Below are 22,930 nucleotides of genomic sequence, written 5' to 3'. Positions count from 1 at the left end.
GTGATTACTACGGGGGAACAATCCGATCACACTTTGTGCAGGGAGACATTGTTATGTACAAAAACTTGTAAACAAAATAAATATCACTGGACAAAGGGGTGTAAGGGTTCTAAACATCCGAATGAACCAATTGCCAACCTCACCTGCCCGTGGTGCACCCTGCTAAATAACAGACGAGGCTCTGGCGACCGGATGATGGCGGTATAACCATCCAAAAACAACTACACTAAATCCCATAGGCCGGCGATGGGCAGCAGCGTCACCGGTACGAAAAGTGTAGCCCTGCGATCACCAACCCGCATTGCCAAGCGTGGTGATTATGGCAAAATCCTCCATGGAGTCACACCCAAAGCCCCGGCCCCCAGTTCCCGGCAGCCCTACTATTCCTGACTACGGCAGCGGTCTAGGTAACGGTAGGGCAGGGGGTGCGAAGAATCCCCGGGTTACGAATGGCTGCCATCAACGACTACAACTGGCGACATACAACGCACGGACACTGAGAGAGGACGAGAAGATGGTAGAACTCGAGGTAGAGCTTAGCGAAATAAAATGGGACATCTTAGGGCTATCAGAAGTCTGTAGAGAGGGCGAGGACACGATGACCCTGGAGTCCGGCCACATGCTCTACCATCGCGAGGGCGACCAACTGGCCCAAGGTGGCGTAGGATTCCTCGTCAACAAGACCCTTGTCAACAACGTAGTGGAGATCAGCAGTGTGTCGAATCGGGTAGCGTACCTAGTACTAAAACTAACCGAGAGGTATTCCTTGAAGGTCGTACAGGTATATGCACCAACCTCGGCATACTCTGACACAGAAGTCGAAGCAGTATACGAAGATATCTCTAGAGCTATCAAGTGTACTGCTAAGACCCAATACACCGTTGTGATGGGGGACTTCAACGCCAAAGTGGGAGTACAAGAATGCGACGAATCGAGGGTAGGACCTCATGGCTTTGGTAGCAGAAACCAGAGAGGGCAAATGCTTGTTGACTTCCTCGAAAGGGAGGGGCTGTACTTGATGAATTCTTCCTTTGAGAAACAGCCCCAGAGGAAGTGGACATGGGCAAGCCCCGATGGTAGGACGAAAAACGAAATCGAATTCATTATGACTGACAAGCGGCACATATTCAGAGATATCTCAGTGATCAATAGGTTTCAAACTGGGAGTGATCACCGACTTCTCCGAGGTACTCTGAATATTAACTTCAAGCTGGAGAGGAGACGTCTGGTAAAGTCGACCCTTCGTCCCACACTGCACCAAATTAGAGCTGGCAACACCAGCTTCCAGAGAGAACTACAGGGCCGATTCGAATCGCTGGAAACCACTACGGATATTGACGCGGATACAATCCAAATAGTGAAGGCTCTTCGTGAGGTGGGCCACAGACATTTTAGCATGAGAAGCAAAAGCAAGGAGTCTAAACTTTCAAGCGAGACACTCGAGCTTATGAGGCAGAGACGCGAATTTCCGTCGGCAGGTGACACTTCGTCAGAACTACGGGTACTCAACAAGCGTATAAGAAGCTGATACGAAGAGATCTCCGTCGCTCCAACACACGCGCCATAGAAGCAGCAATTGAGCAAAATCGGGGGTCAAAAGTCTTCGTTCAGCAACTTGGGAGAAGCCACTTGACGAAGTTGAGGTCTGCAGATGGTAATATCGTTGCCTCTAAGCCTTCTTCTTGTCGAAATCGAAGGTTTTTACGGACAACTTTATGCTTCACACGCGCAGAAGTCTGTGGCTCAGCTCACCGATTCCAAAGCGCCACTAATACGCCACTACACTGACGACATCCCTGACGTAGACATAGGCGAGATTAGGATAGCCCTTGAGCAGCTTAAAAACAACAAGGCTCCGGGTGAAGACGGAATTACTACAGAGCTTCTGAAAGCTGAAGGTATTGCAATCCTCGAACAGCTCCAGAGGCTCTTCAATTCGGTTCTTCACAATGGCATTACACCGGAGGCATGGTCTGAGAGCGTCGTGGTATTGTTCTTTAAGAAGGGTGACAAAACCCTTCTGAAGAACTATAGACCGATCTCGCTTTTAAGCCATGTATACAAGCTGTTCTCAAGGGTTATCACGAACCGTCTTGCCCAAAAGTTAGACGAGTTTCAGCCCCCAGAGCAGGCTGGGTTTCGAAAAGGCTTTAGTACAATAGACCACATCCACACAGTAAGGCAGATTATACAGAAGACCGAAGAGTATAATCAGCCTCTGTGTCTAGCCTTTGTGGACTATGAAAAAGCCTTCGACTCCATCGAGACCTGGGCAGTTTTGGAATCCTTGCAGAGATGCCAAATCGATTGGCGCTATATCGAGGTGTTGAGATGTCTGTACAATGCCGCTACTATGACTGTCCAAGTACAGGACCACAAGACAAGACCTATCCAACTGCAACGTGGAGTGAGACAGGGGGATGTGATATCTCCGAAACTGTTCACCAATGCATTGGAAGATGTCTTTAAGACGTTGGACTGGAAAGGACATGGCATATGTATAAATGGCGAGTACATGTCACACCTCCGCTTCGCGGACGACATGGTTATTATGGCAGAATCTCTGCAGGAACTCAGCTGGATGCTAAGTGGCCTAAATGCTGCTTCCCGGCGTGTAGGCCTCGGAATGAACTTGGACAAGACGAAAGTCATGTACAATGCTCACATCAAACCGGAGCCGGTCGCCGTTGGTGAGGCAACACTCGAAGTTGTGCAAGAATATGTCTACCTCGGGCACACTATTCGGCTAGGCAGAAGCAACTTCGACAAGGAGGCTGCAAGGCGCATCCAACTGGGTGGGGCTGCATTCGGGAAACTTCGTCACATATTCTCCTCGGCCATTCCTCAGAGCCTGAAGACAAAAGTCTTCAACCAGTGCGTCCTGCCAGTGATGACGTATGGTGCAGAGACGTGGACACTGACGGTAGGACTGGTCCACCGATTTAAAGTCGCTCAGCGTGCTATGGAGAGAGCTATGCTTGGGGTTTCTCTGATGGATCGTATCAGAAATGAGGTTATCCGTCAGAGGACTAAGGTTACCGACATAGCTGTCAAAATATGCAAGCTGAAGTGGCAGTGGGCTGGTCATATCTGCCGAAGAACCGATAACCGTTGGGGTAGACGAGTTCTCGAGTGGAGACCACGAACAGGCAAACGCAGCGTGGGACGCCCTCCTGCTCGCTGGACTGACGACCTTAGGTGGGTGGCGGGTAGTGGTTGGATGAGGAAGGCCGAGGACCGAGTGTTGTGGCGCTCCTTGGGAGAGGCCTATGTCCAGCAGTGGATGATTATTGGCTGATGATGATGATGGACAAAAGGTGTTATTGTAAAGAAGTTGGGCGAAGTGGTGTATTTACTCAAAGACAATGAAAGTGATGCACAGTTAAAAAGGCATAAGAACCAAATATTTTTATATAAAGAAAAGCCAAGTAGTTGTCTGAATGAACATTTTGATTTTGCTAATGACTGCTATCAACACGATGATAGGTTTAATGGGGAGGGAGAGTTGCCTGTAGAAGGTACTCCAGAGCGGCGGCGGCCAGTGAGCGCGGCTCCGGCAGCCGCCCCGGCGCCGCGCCCGCCCGGGACGACCATAGTCCAGTCAGGGGAGCCGGGCTGACTACCATGCATTTAAGAAATGTTCCTAAAGTAGATTATAAGAAGTTCTTTTAGGTTTAAGTATCAATTGTGCTATTGTTAAAGTATAAGGGATAACAGTTAGCTATTGGTGGAGGGATATTACATAGGCATATGTATAGGTGTGGCTGCGCCACCGTTAAGTATAGGGCAATATTGAATATACGTCAGTGTGCTACAAGCCAGCATTCGTTTCACTCATCTCCCGTATATAACACCTGTGACCCTTGGTCTAATAAAGCTCTAATCAAATATTTGCAACCATTTTTACTCTCAACTATCACATTAGCAGTAGCTAAAAGTACACAGTTAGGTTTCATTTGCTCACTAGAAAACAACAGTGGTTACAATGTGTGTATCATTAGACAACGGCTTACCTCTCGACAACGACTCGCTCGAAATACCTGTAGATGTACTCGTAGTTTGACTCTCAGTGGGCTTCTCCGTGTTCTGCTCTCGCTCGAAGTGCAGGAGTGAGTGGTGGCGCCGCCCGCAGCGCCTGCAGCACGCCGCCTGCCGGCACCTCAGCACCGAGTGGGACGGCGCGAGGCAGTTGAAGCATAGCTTGTTGGACTGCACGAAGTTCTGTCTCTCGTTAGTAGGCATCTCTCCGAATTTCTTGCAATTTTTTTTTTTTTTTTTTTGAAAACATTTATTTGCCTATTTGGTTTAGAAATGGGTTCCTGGCTCCCAAACTAGGATACCCTGTGCTATGGGTAGCCAGGCATCCTTCGTATACTCAGATGACGACAACAAGTAGTTAGGAACTATTTAAAATTTATAATTTATTTTATTAAGTAAATATTTTAGAAAAAAAAAATATTCTGTAGGTAGTTAGCAAGTAATCGAATACTTAATATATAGTTAGTAGTATAGTTATAATAGGACTAGTTAACTGATTGCTATAAAAGTTTATAGCAATCAGTTAACCAGTAGGTTTTACAAATTATATTTATAGTGAGTTACTTATGATTAAGTTTAAACAACAAAAAATTTAGGGTAGGTAGTGAAATACTTGAATATTACGATCGATATGATAAGTGTTCAAGCAGCTAATGAATAAGGAACATTTTATGTGTTCCGTATCCTCATTACAATAAAGACCATTATTGAAGCAAACATCGTATGACTGTGGGTTAGGGTCGTGAAGTATATTTGTTACAAGTGATCATGTCCAAGCTGTGAGAGTGTGCGTGATGGGTAAATGTATACAGTATATGTGGTGATTGCAGATTAATTTATGCTGTGATAGTTAGGTAAATTATGTTGTGATAGGAAAGCAGTGTATTTCAGTAAGTGTTATGTATTTGGAGTTTAGATAGGTATTGATTGGTGTTTAGTGTTTGAGTTGTACTTTTTGTTTTTTTTATTTGTTTGAAATTTAGGTAAGTTGTTAAATTTGGTATTTAATGTAGATGTAGTGCTCTCCGCTACACATTGCACACTTGATGTCGTGTGTTTTCACGTCTCTGTTCATGTTTGTATCGGGCCAATCACGATGGGCATCCCCAACTAATATAGCTAGCTGCGTCTTCAGATCTGTATTTCTACGTTCTACTGGGTTCGATTCCGGATGGTAGAATGGCGTTATCGCGAACCGCCATAATTATGGCGATCACGAATTGTCATGATACTATTCAATCATAGGTAATATTTAAGAGATGTAATATGAGGTTGTGATTCTTGTAGAATAGGCACAGGAAATCGTACCCTGCCGGACCGTCTCATATGGTAACGTTGTGCTCATACTATAAGAAATGAAATTAAAATAAATACGAATATGCCAACTCTCACCGGGTGAATCAAATCGGTGCACTGTGGTAACACAGCCTATATTAAAACATTACACGCCAATCACATACATCCACTCTCATTGCCATTGCATTGCACTAAAGCTTCAGACTGCATAATATATGTCAATAGCATCCTCACTTGCCCCGCCTCTTGGCTGAAGGCCGTAATACACGTACCTGCACTACGATGCACACGCGTATACGTTTACTATCATCAACTCATGCCCCGCGTCTTCGCTAAGGGCCGTAATACGAGTACCTGCACCTCAATGCACACCCGCACACGTTTACTATCATCAACTCATGCCCCGCGTCTTCGCTAAGGGACGTAATACGAGTACCTGCACCTCAATGCACACCCGCACACGTTTACTATCATCAACTCATGCCCCGCGTCTTCGCTAAGGGCCTTATTACGAGTACCTGCACCTCAATGCACACCCGCACACGTTTACTATCATCAACTCATGCCCCGCGTCTTCGCTAAGGGCCGTAATACGAGTACCTGCACCGCAATGCACACTCGCATACGATTACTGTCATTAGCTCATGCCTCGCGTCTTCGCTAAAGGCCGTAGTACGCGTACCTGCATCGCAATGCACACGTGCATACGTTTATCATTCTTTCATCATCTATCACTCTCTCATATCATGTTTCGTCACTATTAATGATTTATAAACATTAAATGTCGGTTCTGTAGATACCGACGAAGGGCCTCCAACCACCCCTTATAGCCCTCCCTGACCACACAGTATATTCTCTTCTCACTCTAGTTAAACATTTACCCAAGTCACAGTAGTCCACTCTTATTTGTGGTACGACTTCAAATTACCGTATGCTTAACGACATACCAACATTAGTATAATCAATGTCAATAGCAATCACAATTCAAAACCAAGAAAATAAAGTATAAAATGGTTTCCACTTACATTATCTCCATAGTTTCGTTACTCATTATAAACACAATTGGTCCATCAAGAAATAAAGTGTATAACTTATCAATCATAAACGAGAGATAAAAAGTAAGTAGAAAGATCACTTAGCTGTACTCGCTGTAACTATTGTCTGAACCGGGCCATCACTCCCGCCTCGGCTCCACGTGCCTGGTCGCCTCGGCTCCGCTGCGCCGGGTCCTCACGATCCCACGGTACTGATCACTCCCTCACTCTGACCGTCTGCTCACCGCGGCTGCTCACACAAAAGTGGCGCTCCACCACACCCGTCGAGTCGCCCCGTATTCACTTCTACCCACTAGTTACCGATATAAATTTTAGGCTCGTCTACACTATTGAAAATTCTACTCGATTTAAGTGAAGTCGAAATGTGATTCGCGATCTTTCTCGACACTCCCGGCAATAAGAAAGTGAAATAATAATATAAAGTCAATAAATAATGTCTATTTTACACTATACGTAGTATCGGTAAATCCGTTTATAGTAGTAGGTATATAAGTATGATTTATGATATTACTATACTGTTTTTACTAATAAGTATACTGTTACAACATTATTCATTAATTCAAGCAATTTTCTATTGCAAGTTATATTTGATACTTCTACTATGTGGCTTCTATTACAAATAATTCATCCTATTTTTCTGTTATCTTCTATTCTTACTACACCTCTTCTTTTCTAACTACCTATACCTCTTCTTGCATTTACATTTATTACTGATACTCGTATCTGTCACATAACACACACGACTGTACTGTAATTTTCTGCTTTTAGCTATTGGTCCTGTTGACTTCAGCATGTAGACACTTGAACACTATATCTTAATACTCAATCAACGATAATCTTAAATCAAATAAGAATTAGCAAACAAACTATTGTGACAGTTTACTCGGGAGCTGTGGCTGGCCTAGCCGAAACCAAGGGGTAATGCACAAAGGCTCCACTCGAGAGAGCCACGCACAGAAACTTCGCACCCTCTCTGATCAGAATAGAATAGATCTATTTCAACACACAATAATGTATTCGGTGTCGACACGTCTCCCATATAGCTAAATTAACGCTTCACACTAAACAACATAATCATGTCATATTCTTATCATTTATCTATATTATATTGTATTTATTGTTTGCTAGTTTGCTTCTAAGTATATAATATTAGTATCCCAAATGAATGTTCAATCTACAACAACTATATTAATCTCTTCCTCTATAACCATACTCTAACTCAATTTTATTATTCTATATGTATTTATGTTTTGGTATAAGTGGAGTGTTAGCTACTACAAGCTAGTATCTTGAACTACGTTCGAAGACCCTCCCCGGCACAGAAAAACTTTTAATTTGAACATCTCTAAGCCTTAGCTTTTATTATAACAAGCATTAGAGTAAATTTCTGTGTATTGTAATATTTTACATTCTGTAACCTCCATCATTATTGTTATGCTTGAACTTTAGGAGTGCTATTCTGTCTTTTCATCCCTTCATATTAGAATACCATTAAATAATCTGTCTCTTTATCATTAACAGATTATGATATAAGTTTGGAAACATTCATTGCAACAAGTATTTGTAATAGGCCTAAGTTGCTGGGAATATTATGTGATAGTAAACCCACATAAAAGTCAAGAGAAGTCCTGATCATGAATAAGATACTTTAGTATTCCTAAACTGAGGCTAACTCTCTCTTGGTCTGACACTGGACTTGGTTATTATACAGAGTTTGATGACACGGTTAGTGATACACCGATATATGCAATTATATGTTCTGTCTATAGTTCTGTTCAACGTTCTATGAAAGTTCAGATGTATGGGTAGGTTCATTACTTATAAATTAGCTCTACCTTTCCAATTACAACGGGCACTGACTTTGCCACTGACTCTGACTGTGACTCTGACTCTGACTCTGACTCTGACTCAATGAACAAGTATAGTAGTACCCATTCACTATAAAATGCACACAGGTTACCATTTTCATATCTGTCTATCTGCATTAGGGCATGCAACACCGCAATACCGCTATCGGACCCTTTTAGGCTATAAATAAAGCGATTAGGATATAGTTAGACTTGTGTTCCTATATACCATGAAAGCCCACTTGTTTCCAACCGTTTAATGCAGTTTTTGGACGTTGGAAATCTACTGTTGTCCATGCGTAAACAAAAATCAATGTTAAAAAATATATATTCTAAAATATAAACTCTAATACTCAATTGTTGTAAGTAAAACTAAATTTTATTGCCTTTTCTTGTTTAATTTGGTCCTACGAGTACACGACCTTTAAACACAATATATGCCATTTATTACAATTAAGTCTAATACCGGCACCAATACCGGAATCCCGGTATTGAGTTGTAATACCGGAACTCTTGAAAATTTATCCGGTATTGTATGCCCCAATCTGCATACTTGCACTAAGGTCTTCTTATCTTATCTTATAATTACATCATATTTCAGTTACATCCCAATTGGGCCTCAAATATTCATTTCATTTATTCACACTAAAACACAGCCAACATCATGTGCAACACATGTACCTACATGTGTTGCATATATTCTATCTATCCTTCTTCAAGTCTAATACATAGTACGTAAGCACCAGTTTGCACATCCGTTCTCTAGTTAGGTAAGTACTCAATATTTAACATGAAAATTGTTAATCTTTAATTTTAATTGAGACTTAGGTACCCTTTTGCTTCAACACTCAACACTCACACTACTTAAACTTCTGACTTATACAATGTTTCCTTTGATATAACATCTATTCTGTATGTTAAGGAAAAATATATACTGTGTGAACAGATTGCAGTCTACAATACCTAAATAAAATTTATCAAAAAAATTATCTAAAAGTCACATTTCGGTGACCTGACTGTACTTTCACATTATATCCGCATGAGAAATAATAACTTCAAATCTGACTTCGCCCATTTGCTGGTCTAATTTTGATCAATCGCTAACTGCAAACTGGCATACTCCAACATTCCAATCATAACAGCGAAAATCGTTCGTATATCGTTTTTAACTTTAACTAAAGCATGTAACCTTTAAACTCACATTTTATAGGCTTACTTCAATTTATATTTATATTTTCATCAAATACTCAATAAGTAATGCTTAAAATACTATTGACTACTAATATAACAGCTACACCAAACTAATTTACTTGTATCTTAATCTTTATGTATATATTTACATTAAAACCTTTTACGAGTCTCAAGAATAGTCCCCAATTTCTCTCAAACAACTAAAGTATTCACTGGTGAACGTTTATCATGATATTTCATAATACCTTTTCTTGTATTTTGCAAAACCCTTTTGCAGGGAAAAATAAATTATACACCCAAGTCAAACAAAGCTGTAAAACTGGACTCAGATCCCAGCATCTCCACCATATCGCGAACCGCCATAATTATGGCGATCACGAATTGTCATGATACTATTCAATCATAGGTAATATTTAAGAGATGTAATATGAGGTTGTGATTCTTGTAGAATAGGCACAGGAAATCGTACCCTGCCGGACCGTCTCATATGGTAACGTTGTGCTCATACTATAAGAAATGAAATTAAAATAAATACGAATATGCCAACTCTCACCGGGTGAATCAAATCGGTGCACTGTGGTAACACAGCCTATATTAAAACATTACACGCCAATCACATACATCCACTCTCATTGCCATTGCATTGCACTAAAGCTTCAGACTGCATAATATATGTCAATAGCATCCTCACTTGCCCCGCCTCTTGGCTGAAGGCCGTAATACACGTACCTGCACTACGATGCACACGCGTATACGTTTACTATCATCAACTCATGCCCCGCGTCTTCGCTAAGGGCCGTAATACGAGTACCTGCACCTCAATGCACACCCGCACACGTTTACTATCATCAACTCATGCCCCGCGTCTTCGCTAAGGGACGTAATACGAGTACCTGCACCTCAATGCACACCCGCACACGTTTACTATCATCAACTCATGCCCCGCGTCTTCGCTAAGGGCCGTATTACGAGTACCTGCACCTCAATGCACACCCGCACACGTTTACTATCATCAACTCATGCCCCGCGTCTTCGCTAAGGGCCGTAATACGAGTACCTGCACCGCAATGCACACTCGCATACGATTACTGTCATTAGCTCATGCCTCGCGTCTTCGCTAAAGGCCGTAGTACGCGTACCTGCATCGCAATGCACACGTGCATACGTTTATCATTCTTTCATCATCTATCACTCTCTCATATCATGTTTCGTCACTATTAATGATTTATAAACATTAAATGTCGGTTCTGTAGATACCGACGAAGGGCCTCCAACCACCCCTTATAGCCCTCCCTGACCACACAGTATATTCTCTTCTCACTCTAGTTAAACATTTACCCAAGTCACAGTAGTCCACTCTTATTTGTGGTACGACTTCAAATTACCGTATGCTTAACGACATACCAACATTAGTATAATCAATGTCAATAGCAATCACAATTCAAAACCAAGAAAATAAAGTATAAAATGGTTTCCACTTACATTATCTCCATAGTTTCGTTACTCATTATAAACACAATTGGTCCATCAAGAAATAAAGTGTATAACTTATCAATCATAAACGAGAGATAAAAAGTAAGTAGAAAGATCACTTAGCTGTACTCGCTGTAACTATTGTCTGAACCGGGCCATCACTCCCGCCTCGGCTCCACGTGCCTGGTCGCCTCGGCTCCGCTGCGCCGGGTCCTCACGATCCCACGGTACTGATCACTCCCTCACTCTGACCGTCTGCTCACCGCGGCTGCTCACACAAAAGTGGCGCTCCACCACACCCGTCGAGTCGCCCCGTATTCACTTCTACCCACTAGTTACCGATATAAATTTTAGGCTCGTCTACACTATTGAAAATTCTACTCGATTTAAGTGAAGTCGAAATGTGATTCGCGATCTTTCGCGACAGGCGTAAAGGCATGCTTGATACGGAGGCAGTACATCACTTGTTGCATTATGAAGCTAAGAAATTGTGTCCCGTTGTCGCTTATGGATGTCTCCTTTTAGTATGTGACATTTTGGGTACCACTTATGGTACAGATAATATTTTCTAGCGATATTATGAAACTTCCGGTATTTTTAAACTCTGGTGACCGATATATAGCTATCCCATCAAAAACATAAATGTAAAATATGAGCCAATTTCAATACTATGATAACTGCCTTGGTTGTTGACTTCAACGACAAAAGAAGTGAGATCTAAATGGGCGTCAAGTTCAATGCTCACTCCTGAAATTTATTTATAAGTATGTTCTATACGCCTGTTATTGGCATATCGTATTAGATTGTAAGACCTTCTTCCAATGTATATTTTAAAACTGTAATTATATGTATGCTGTTGGTGTATCTTTAATAAATAAATAAACAGTATAACATAATTATCTTATATTATCTTATAACATTCTATTCTCTGTGGGGGTAACAGTACCTGCACCTAGTACAGTAACAGTATCTTATAACATAAAATAATGTATTGTAGCCCAAGGTCTGATTTGGCTAGTTTTTATACACCGTATCGTATCGTGTCGTGTCGTGTCGTGTCGTGTCGTAACGTATCGTATCGTATCGTGTCGCGTTGCGTCGCGTTGCATCGCGTTGCGTCGCGTCGCGTTGCGTCGTGTCGTGTCGCGTCGCGTTGCGTCACGTCGTGTCATGTCGTGTCGTGTCGTGTCGATCGTATCCGATCCCATCCATTTACAGCCTTCTTAGACTAGTTAACAATAACATACTAACATACTATGCATCTCAAAGCCATTTCATAGTTATCGCATATTTTATTATGTTACGATAGTAAGTACCTACCATAAGAGTTTTAATCTATCGGTGAGCCAGTCAATGATAAAAATTAGGTTTTTTAGACATTCATATCTAAATAACCGTTTGAGATACGCTCATGAAATTTTGAACACATAATATATGTATCTCGCAAGTCTCAATATATGAGCCAAATTTCATACGTTTATACTAAATAGTTTTTGATTGAGGGGGTCAAAAGTAGCTCTAAATGGTTCGTGTAATATTACACACGGTGCGGCTCGCCAGTTCTGTTTCTCGAACTTGGCTTGACTAGTCTTGTAGCTTGTCAACTATGTCTTTATCAATTTTAAGTAGAAGGCAATTACCACCTTCGCATGGAGGTTCTTCTACCGTGCAGTGCAATGCAATACTTGTTTTTACATATATCGCAGAGCTAATCCATCGTTTTTATTTCTTGGTACGGTTGATTTGTATATTGTATAGTTTTTTTAACAATGGAGGAGGTTTGTAGCTCTCCAACCAGCATTCAGTCAAAATTAGGACATCGAGTTCCATCCATGCCGATTCTGTTTAAAAGGACTTCTAGAGAGGAAAAACCACGGTCACGGACATGAAAAGGGTGACTATGAAATTTTTAAATTTACTAAATAAAACTACTGTAAAATGTTGGTATGCTTAAAGCAAATAAAATACTTTTTTTAATGTCTTATCGTGTTCAGTATCATCAGTGTATCTACCATTTCCCGCTCAAACGCATTCATCTTAACACCCGGTATACCGGTATACTTAGCAGTTAGCTGATTTGTACATAAGTCTCCACTACCTCCAAGTTCCAAGAGCAGAACATTCTACTTAACTGATCCCTATCTGTGTGAAGATGATGATGATGGTAATTTTAAGTTTATGTATGTATTATAATATATACCTATGTATAGCTGGATTACCACTCACTATACTCGTACATACCTAGGTATAATGTGTATATTTATAATGGTATAGATTATATATTAATATTCCTGTTACGTACTCAATATAGACCATCGTCTATCGTCAAAGCCTTAAGCACTACCAATCACTTTTTCAACATTACCAAAAGTTAACTGGTAGAAAATGCTGATTTTAATGATAATAATAAATTTGAGCTGCACGGACGTGCTCCAGCCGTGGGCGACTTTTTCAGACTGAAATGGCTCGACGCGCCGCCGCAGGCTGAGGCACGCCGCCGGCTCCCTTCCCCCCCGCCCGTCCGCGTTCCCCTGTGACCCACTTTATGCTCGCGCTCTCGACGCTTCATAATCATAAGTATATAATTTATGTATATGTATCTATCTATAACTAAAGTTCTTATTTGTTTACTTTTTATGTGCTCAATTGATTAAAATATTTTATGTCAAGTCAGTCCGTGACTTCACCCAGGGTTCTAGCTGAAAACCAGCGCTATGGTTTATCATAGCACCAAGCTGAGCTAGAACCCGTTTCTGCACCGGGAAGCAACACCCTTGCTCATTTTTCTTTATTTAAACCTCTTTATTATTTGTTTTTTTATTATTTATTTTTGTGTTGTTTCCGTGTGTGTGTGAAATAAATGTATTTTCTTTCTTTCTTTCTTTCTAATAATACTTGTACAATATTGTACATACGTAAATGTTAAAAACGCTTCGTGACTCACCCAGTCCGTTCGCGTCAAGGGTCATCTTGGTGTCCGCGTACAGGTAGCCGGTGCCGGCCGCCAGCAGCGTGAGCCCCGCCGCCAGCAGCGCGAACAGCGACAGCGCGCAGCAGCACGCGCCGCAGCACGCCACGCTGCCGACAACGCACCGCTCACCATTTCATACTACCATTCGGCCCGCTGCTAAACTTTACTGACATACTCAGGAAGTTTATAAGATGTTTATACATTTATATACTTACAGATAAATACAATCCTATCCTATCCTACTAATATTATAAGTGTCAATTTACACGTACCACAACCACACCACGTCCAGCGGTATCAATTCACACGTAGCACAACCACACCACGTCGCAGCGACACAATGTGGTCATGCTGTGGTTACGTGTGAATAGTGTGGCAGCGGCTTTTTGCAGTTGCGTTGTGGCAGCGACAAAATGTCGGTAACCACGTGGTCATGTGCAGTTGATAGGGAGAGCAGGTGGCCGCGGTGCCGCCGATGTGGTTGCGATGTGGTCGTATTACGCAGGTGGTCGATAACAACAGCAAAATGTGGCACGTGTGAATTGGATTATTCATTTTCAATAAAAAATATACGCCCGACCACACGGCGTCGTTGTGGTGTGGTTGTGGTACGTGTGAGTGAATTGACTCTAAGGATACCCAAGATCTTCGACCATTTATTGTATATAATCAAAGGCCCAAGATGTACCTAACTACATTTACATAATAATATATCATTGAATGTACACCTTGTATATAAAATACTTACTTCCGTGTTGCTTTTAAAACTTTTTTGACAAAGCGGATCATGTACCACGGGTTAAAAACAACATCATAAACATCAGCGACATCGATTCTTTCCATTTCCAATGTACGAATATTATTATGTATCAAAATAAGGTAAATAATACAATAAAAGACAACAAATTAAAATATAAAATGCTGTTGAGCATTATTATACACGTAGTGTTTTTTTTCCTCAGTGATACCATCAGTCTGTGGCAACTTATAACTTCAAACGAGCTTCAAACACAAATGTATGGAGTTTGGATAGTTTTGTTTATGGTGGAGTCATTCTATCTCACTCACTTCCTCTAACCTTTCATGTCTTAAAATTACCTATAGTGCCACAAACTTATCTGTTCCGGTGAGAGCTCACGTATATGTCTAATATTTCTTGATTGTATAAGATTTTAAGTTAGCCTGTAGTGGTAATTCACCCTTGCGGTTTTCATAAACCTATCTAATCTATATGAATATATAATTCATAGGTAAGTTATGAGATATGGATCAATTTAGTTCGCTCTCACCGGAACAGATAAGTTTGTCGCACTATACTCTGTATAAAATGTCATCTGTCATTTACCTACTCTGTGCTATATTACCTACTCTGTGGTCTGTGTCACTCACTGCTGTCAGTCGTTTTGTTCAATGTCGGTTATATTTAAATTTTCAATTTGTTATAAGTACAATAATACCATGTTAATGAAAAGGTGGATAGAATCAGTTTCCTTTTAAGTGTATGTGGTGTCTAAAACAATAAAATCACTACCAAAATGTTAACAAGAAAGTGCGAAATATGTGGACTGTAATCGAATTGTAAAGACGGCCAAAGACGTTTTTTTATGGCCAGATTTCCTTTGGACGTATCTCGGTAAGTAAAAAATAAGTAGCTATAAGTAAAGCAATAAAATCACTACCAAATATTCCAACACGCAAAACCATCGTAGTACTACGTTACTGTGTGCTATGTGTGCGTGTGAAACAGGTTGCGCGGGCGCCGCGAGCGCTCCGGGGCGCCGCGGCGTGTTTTGAAACTATACAAGGCCAGAACGCAGAGGGTGGGACTGCTCACGTATAGTTTCAAATTAAAATGGTGTCATGATTTACTTGAAAGTATACAAGGCCATTACGCACTAATCGCGTATATTTTCAAGTAAGTTGGGCCAAAATTATGGCTTGAAAATATACTGCAGCAGTTACCACTGCGTACTAATCGTGTATATTTTCAAGTACCAATCGGCAATGCGAGCACTTGAAACTATACGTGATTAGTTACCAGGTAGTAGGTTTTTATATTTAATACCCATAGATAGATAGGGTAGGCTCCCCAAATCTTGATGAAAAATATGTATAGGGTAATACACTCACGAGCAATCAATACCAAGTTGCAAAATGTAAATAACATTTAATTTAGAATTTGATAAAAATTTACGTTTTTAGTTGGCTATTATAATATTTTGATGCGCTTCTTCTTCTTCTATCGTGTAAATGCACTAAGCTAACTTCCTCCAGTGTTTTGCTACGCTTATTGATGCGCTGTTAAATGTACTTTAATATTGCCGACGCCGTCATTAAGCTAGTCTTTTCCGTTTAGGAGCTGTCGTCACTTTAACTTCTTCATTTCTCGTGAGTGTAGTAGGTATTACTCTTAATGCATATAAATAATAAGATATAAGTATTCTTACTTGCAAGTATGATTGCTATAAATATCAATTTATCAATCAAATTAGAGCTTGTTCATCTTTATTTATTAACATTCTATAGGTATGACAGGCAGAACAAGTTAATTGTAGTCATGTACATTTACCGAAATAGTTAAGTAAATCAGAATCATCATGTAGGTATAAATTATTTGCGATAAGTACGCCAATCAAGCAATGTGCGTAATAGCAATGTATATTTTCAAGAACGATTCAGTAAACCCCAACTTGAAAGTATACGCGATTAGTACGCACAAATCGTGTATATTTTCAAGTAAAATATAATTTTTTTTCACTTGAAACTATACAGTGCTAGTACACTATGGGTGCGTTCTGGCCTTGTATAGTTTCAAAACACGCGGCGCCGCGGGGAGCGGGGTGTGAGCTGCACGGACGTGCTCCAGGCGTGGGCGACGCGTGTTTTGAAACTATACAAGGCCAGAACGCAGAGGTTGGGACTGCTCGCGTATATTTTCAAATTAAAATGGTGCCATTATTTACTTGAAAGTATACAAGGCCATTACGCACTAATCGCGTATATTTTCAAGTAAGTTGGGCCAAAATTATGGCTTGAAAATATACTGTAGCAGTTACCACTGCGTACTAATCGTGTATATTTTCAAGTGCCAAGCGGCAATGCGAGCACTTGAAACTATACATGATTAGTTACCAGGTAGCCCTTTTGAATTGTTGCTCTCTCTTTCTTTCATGCGAAATAGTAATTAGTCTATTGCTTTCTAAACATTGCATCATTATTCCGCACTTGTCAATGTTTTCTTAACGCGTTTTTTGTTTACATCGTACAGTTACAAAGTAAATTGATTTAAATTAAACTGTAGAACTGTTGTAAATATTAAAAGAGAAGAGGGTGTAGAACAATTCATAAAAGACAATTACGGTGAATTCAAAACTTGATAAAAATAGGTTTGTAATAGGGTAATACCTACTACAATCACGAGCAATAAATAAGTCCAAGTAGCAAAAAGTCAACACCAACTTTTTTAAACATTTAATTTAGAATTTGATCAAAATGTACGTTTTTAGTTGGTTTTAATAATATTTTGATGCGCTGTTAAATGTATTTTAATATTGCCGACGAGCTATCGTCACTGAAACTTTTTCATTGCTCGTGAGTGTATTACTATTAATTCATATAAATAATAAGATATAAGTAAGTAACTTGCAAGTATGATTGCTATAAATATCAATTTATCAATCAAATTAGAGCTTGTTCATCTTTATTTATTAACATTCTATAAGTATGACAGGCAGATAAAGTAAATTGTAGTCATGTACATTTACCAAAATAGTTAAGCAAATCTGAATCAGCATGTAGGTACAAATTATATGCGACAAGTACGCGAATAAAGCAATGTGCGTAATAGCAATGTATATTTTCAAGAACGATTCAGTAATTCCCAACTTGAAAGTATACGCGATTAGTACGCACAAATCGTGTATATTTTCAAGTCAAATAATATTTTTTTTCACTTGAAACTATACAGTGCTAGTACACTATGGGTGCGTTCTGGCCTTGTATAGTTTCAAAACACGCGTGGGCGACTTTTTCAGACTGAAATGGCTCGACGCGCCGCCGCAGGCTGAGGCACGCCGCCGGCTCCCTTCCCCCCCGCCCGTCCGCGTTCCCCTGTGACCCACTTTATGCTCGCGCTCTCGACGCTTCATAATCATAAGTATATAATTTATGTATATGTATCTATCTATAACTAAAGTTCTTATTTGTTTACTTTTTATGTGCTCAATTGATTAAAATATTTTATGTCAAGTCAGTCCGTGACTTCACCCAGGGTTCTAGCTGAAAACCAGCGCTATGGTTTATCATAGCACCAAGCTGAGCTAGAACCCGTTTCTGCACCGGGAAGCAACACCCTTGCTCATTTTTCTTTATTTAAACCTCTTTATTATTTGTTTTATTATTATTTATTTTTGTGTTGTTTCCGTGTGTGTGTGAAATAAATGTATTTTCTTTCTTTCTTTCTTTCTTTCTAAAGCAACGTATCTTCCTCGATATAAAGGGATATTTCTGTAAGAAAACATAATTTGCTCCGTTTCATTTCAAAATATAGTGTTGGGATGAGACAATTTTAAAACTATCGATATTTTTCTCAGGTGTAAAAAATGGGTAATAGCTACGGGCTAGGAAGATTTAGTATATGTTCCCATTGAAAAACTGAACCAGCTAAAATTTATATTTGGAAATCACTTCAATGCTAGAGATTTTAATACGAAGAGGAGTCGGTTGAAAAAAACTGCGGTTCCAAGGCTAAGACTAACTCTAAAGCCACTCTCTGATGAAATACTAAAAGAATTTCCTTTGAAACTATGAAAGAAGAGTAGGTATAATTGGTAGATTTTATAATACACATTATGTACACCCAGGGGCAGAGAAACCTAACCCCTCCCAGAAGCATTGTTAATATGTGAGGGGGACTGTACAATTACAATTGAATTTGTTCCATTGAGTGGCATTTACCTATGTTTTTCTAACTATTTCTTAATTGATTATTTTACAGAACAAGGTGCATCATGTTCTACAGATAATAATATGACCAATATTCCACCAGTACAATGTGCTGTAGAAGTACACACGACACGACAGGACTTTGCTGAAATCAAGGGGATATGTACAAAGGTTCCACTCGAGAGAGCCACGTGCAGGATCTTCACCCCCTACCAGAATAGAATAGACATCGACGTAGAGGCCAAACGGCTCAAGCTACAATGATGAGACTTGGCAAGTAGGTTCCTTAGGTAGTGTAGGTGAGCACTAAGAAATAAATTTCCGATTTTCCCACGGGAACGGAAATTAGCGGGATAATATTTTTGTATGAAAAATCTAAACCAAATCTAAGTTAGACGCTTGAAATTTGGCATTCAGGTACCGTAAACTTAAGGCTTAGTTACAATAGGATATTGCTAAATTTCTACAGGAATGGGAGTTAGCAGGAAAAAATATTTCCCACGGGAAAATCTTTCAAGGTGAAGCAAAGCTCGCGGGAAATGCTAATACATATGCATAAATGTATATATATTGTTAAATAAAAAAATGTTTTTGTTTATATCAAATCTTTTACTGATCAAAAACTGTTTTACTTTTTGATTAACTTCTAATTTATAAGGGGATTGATGACATACATACTAAAACAAGTCGTATAGGTACTGCATAGTAGTTAAACAAAAAGAAAAGCATTTAAAAACTGACTAGCTTTAGCCATATAAAAAAAGAGAAATCGTTACGGCCAGACTACACAGTTCTAAGAGCACCGATAATTCGTTGTAAATATGTTAATGTACAGTTTTATAACATACATGCTACGAGTTATCGATACCGTTCGAACTATGCAGAATAATCGTAACGATTTCTTGTAGTGTATACCTACGTCAACAATTACAAGAGGCGTCGATTATCGATATGAAATAATACCTAGGTACATCACTAATTTGGTACATCACTATTTTGGTACATCACTATTTTGGTACATCACTATTTTGTTTTTGTAATGTTGGCAGCACTGACTGGTTTAAGTGACACAGGTTGGTAATGATTCATTATCCAAACTTTGTGTTTTTATTCTAAGGAAGTCCGGTCTCTTACTACTATATTACCTACCTACTCTGTGGATACCATGCTTTTGGAGGTTTTTTTAAAATGTTTCCACACCATAGACTATAAAAGAAAATAACACTACCCATAGACCTACATACTATATTACACCCTCACGCATCGAACGTTGGCCGGCGACTGTATAAGCGGCGATTAGACTAGACTACATGTAGTCGACTACAAATTGGCGTCCTACAAGTTGGACTTAGGACGTTCTGCAGCCTTACTCCCAGCGATGAGTGGCTGAATCGATTTCAACAAAATCGCTAATATCGTACTCCCACCGCACATTTTTGCGGCTCATTGTGTTATGACGTCACGCAAACCGTTCAGTGAAAATTATAGCGTTACTAAGCCAGAAATTCGCACCACGAGCTCATCACACAGACTAGATTATAATGTCAAAATTGCACTGAGCCGCCCCTTTGAAAAAAGTTCTTATTCTTGCAACGCAAAGCCATTACAATGGCTAATTTTCCTATTTTTGTAAGAAAAACAGCCTGTAATTATACCTACAAAGTGATGTGAAAGTAGTTACTGAGAATACGTGAGGATTGCAAACCAGTCTCCCTAGATATTCAAAGGAGTTGACGGACAATTTGATTGAAGACTTTAGCTCCATGAAACTAGCTGATTTTAGCGTAACAAATAAGGTGAGTATCCACGAACATAATAGAGGTACATGTGAAAGTTTCTTCAACTAAAGGCGGTGATCTATTCGCGAGCAAAACCTCCAATAACCTCTAAGTCCGCGGTCTAAAAAACCTCCAACGAGGTTACAAAAAGAAGGTTTGCTGAAGTAAAGTGACAAAGACCCTTGGTCTGGAAGCACGCCACGACTTTGCCAATGATGAGTGTAGACTGTTTGGTTCGCTCATGGATCACCAACGAGATTCGACAAGCCAACAAGCAACAATCTATACCGTCGCCTCGCCAGTGGATGACCGCCTTAACACTCATGTTCTTAAGGCATGAAGAAGAAGCCTTAAAGGAAATATCCTTCAAAACAAAGACAAACCTTATTTTACCATTGTTGTAGTCCTATGGCACCCCAGAGGTGTCATAACATCTGCCACCTATCTTTGTTTAACCACCTATGTTTGGTCTCGCTCCAGCCAAGTCCAGTGGCTAACAATATATACCTACTAATAATAATAATAAGATAAACCTTCCTATACTATCATAATGTCTGTAACCTAAACCCCATGATACTAACCAGAATTTTGGTATTCGTAGGTTTTTACTGCGTTGCAACTGGCTCCAGACTGGAATTTATAACCAAGACTAAATATTCAAGTGCCTATCTGAAGTACTTAACAACAAGTTGTATTAAGATCTTATGAAGTTAATACCTACCTACATAAGAAACTAAATTGGCATATCATTCTGCTACTGAGTAAGTCACTTAAGCTGATTTCAATTTTCTTATTTGTAGCAAAAAAACCCTAGCACAAACACTTTAATTTTATGATGCACTGACAGTATGAAAAATAATTTACTTGGCTTGCTTATCTAGATTCTATCCCCCTTATTCATAGAAAAGTTACAAAACGTTTTAACTAATAAACTGTTTTGTCCCTCTCTGTCAAAGAACAAATTGTTCCTTGTCGGAGAGGGACAAAACAGTTTATTAGTTAAAACGTCTTGTAACTTCTCTATGAATAAGGGGGTAAATCTATAAAATATTATTTGATTCATCTGTTTTCTAAGTACCTTAGGATTAAACTGTAGTGCTGCGGTGGGTATTGTTTGTAGTAAAAAAATATACCTATGCTGGCTCAATCTCCGCCTACTACAGAAACAAGACTATCTATTCTTGGACCAACAGAACGCCTATCTCAGCTATTGGAACACCCAGGCTTGCTGCTCCATTTTACTTGAGAGCAAGGCTGGCTGAGCTAAAATTAAGGGGATATGTACAAAGGTTCCACTCAAGAGAGCCACGTACAGGAGCTTCACCACCTCTCAGAATAGAATAGAATAGAAAATCTACTAAATAAAGTTGTATCAATACCTTGATAGTGCAGTCAGCAATAGATATTTATGCCACCCCAGTAACAAAAATTTGATCCTCATGGGTGGAATAATAATATTTTATCTATACTTACTAACTTAAGTATTACTTACCTTAATATTAGTTATCATTATTTTCCATGTTACATAAATATTACCTATCAGTGGTCATAATATCTAAGGGCTTGCGTTGGGGTGGCATACATATCTCTTTGGTTGACTGTACAATATATTATTATTATATCCTAACCTATAGAATTACTATTAATCTATATTTCTATCTTATTTCAGATAATCAAGAAGCAGTTTTTTAGCTAATAGAAGAGAACCTTATGCTTGATATTTCAGAACACTAATAATAATTGTGATGTGATTTAATATGATACTTAATAAATACAAAATACAGCAAAAACCATGTTTCATTTCATTATTTACCTGTTGATGTTGCACTTGACTAAGAGGTCATTCATGATCCTATTGATTTATAAAGGCTTGATAGGAAGTATTTCTTCTTAAGAGTCCGGCAATGATAACATTGCAACATGGAAGAATTGTATAAGTATGTAACATTGTAAGTTGTACTTTTAATATATGGATACCTTACCTGTTGCAATGTTATACCCTTGCTATTTCACCAACTGAGCAGAGTGGCAAGACAGTACTCTTCGATCTTAAACCATTCCGCGGATCACAATTTAACAAGAGTGCTCAGCGGAGGACACTGTCTCGGGCCGCTCTACTTGGTGGTGTAATCAGGGTGTTAGCATTATCTGCTTTATGAAGATTAGGTAGACACATTTTTTATGTTTAAAGCAGGGTTTACTTACATGATAACATTGTGTTTTTAAATAAGCAGACACTTGGTCCATGCATATTGTTACAACTCTTATTACTAGTCATTACTTAGAACTGCTTTAAACATAAAGAATAAAAAATAAAACAGCCGCATTCAACTTTTA

General features: G+C 39.5%; 1 protein-coding gene and 1 long non-coding RNA gene across 2 annotated transcripts in view; one reads left to right on the top strand and one right to left on the bottom strand.

The window, feature by feature from the left end:
* The window catches only part of LOC125491165, a 43,873-nt gene extending 29,023 nt beyond the window's left edge, over positions 1–14,850 (bottom strand). The window contains exons 1-2 of the mRNA XM_048632433.1: positions 14,620–14,850; positions 13,845–13,978 (exon numbers count right to left, since the gene is read on the bottom strand). Of these exons, the coding sequence (XP_048488390.1) occupies positions 13,845–13,978; positions 14,620–14,714 (229 nt within the window). The 5' untranslated portion in view covers positions 14,715–14,850. The remainder of the gene's footprint in view (positions 1–13,844; positions 13,979–14,619) is intronic.
* A 5,660-nt stretch (positions 14,851–20,510) lies between these two features.
* LOC125491332 lies at positions 20,511–22,379 on the top strand. The gene is made up of 3 exons (XR_007268236.1): positions 20,511–20,611; positions 21,195–21,354; positions 22,263–22,379. It is a non-coding gene; the product is annotated as an uncharacterized LOC125491332 (long non-coding RNA).
* Positions 22,380–22,930: the final 551 nt, after the last annotated feature.

Source organism: Plutella xylostella, chromosome Z, assembly GCF_932276165.1.
Source record: "Plutella xylostella chromosome Z, ilPluXylo3.1, whole genome shotgun sequence".
In the NCBI taxonomy this organism is placed as follows: domain Eukaryota; kingdom Metazoa; phylum Arthropoda; class Insecta; order Lepidoptera; family Plutellidae; genus Plutella; species Plutella xylostella.
The sequence above is the reverse complement of the archived record's forward strand: the minus strand, read 5'-3'. Positions and strand labels throughout refer to the sequence as shown.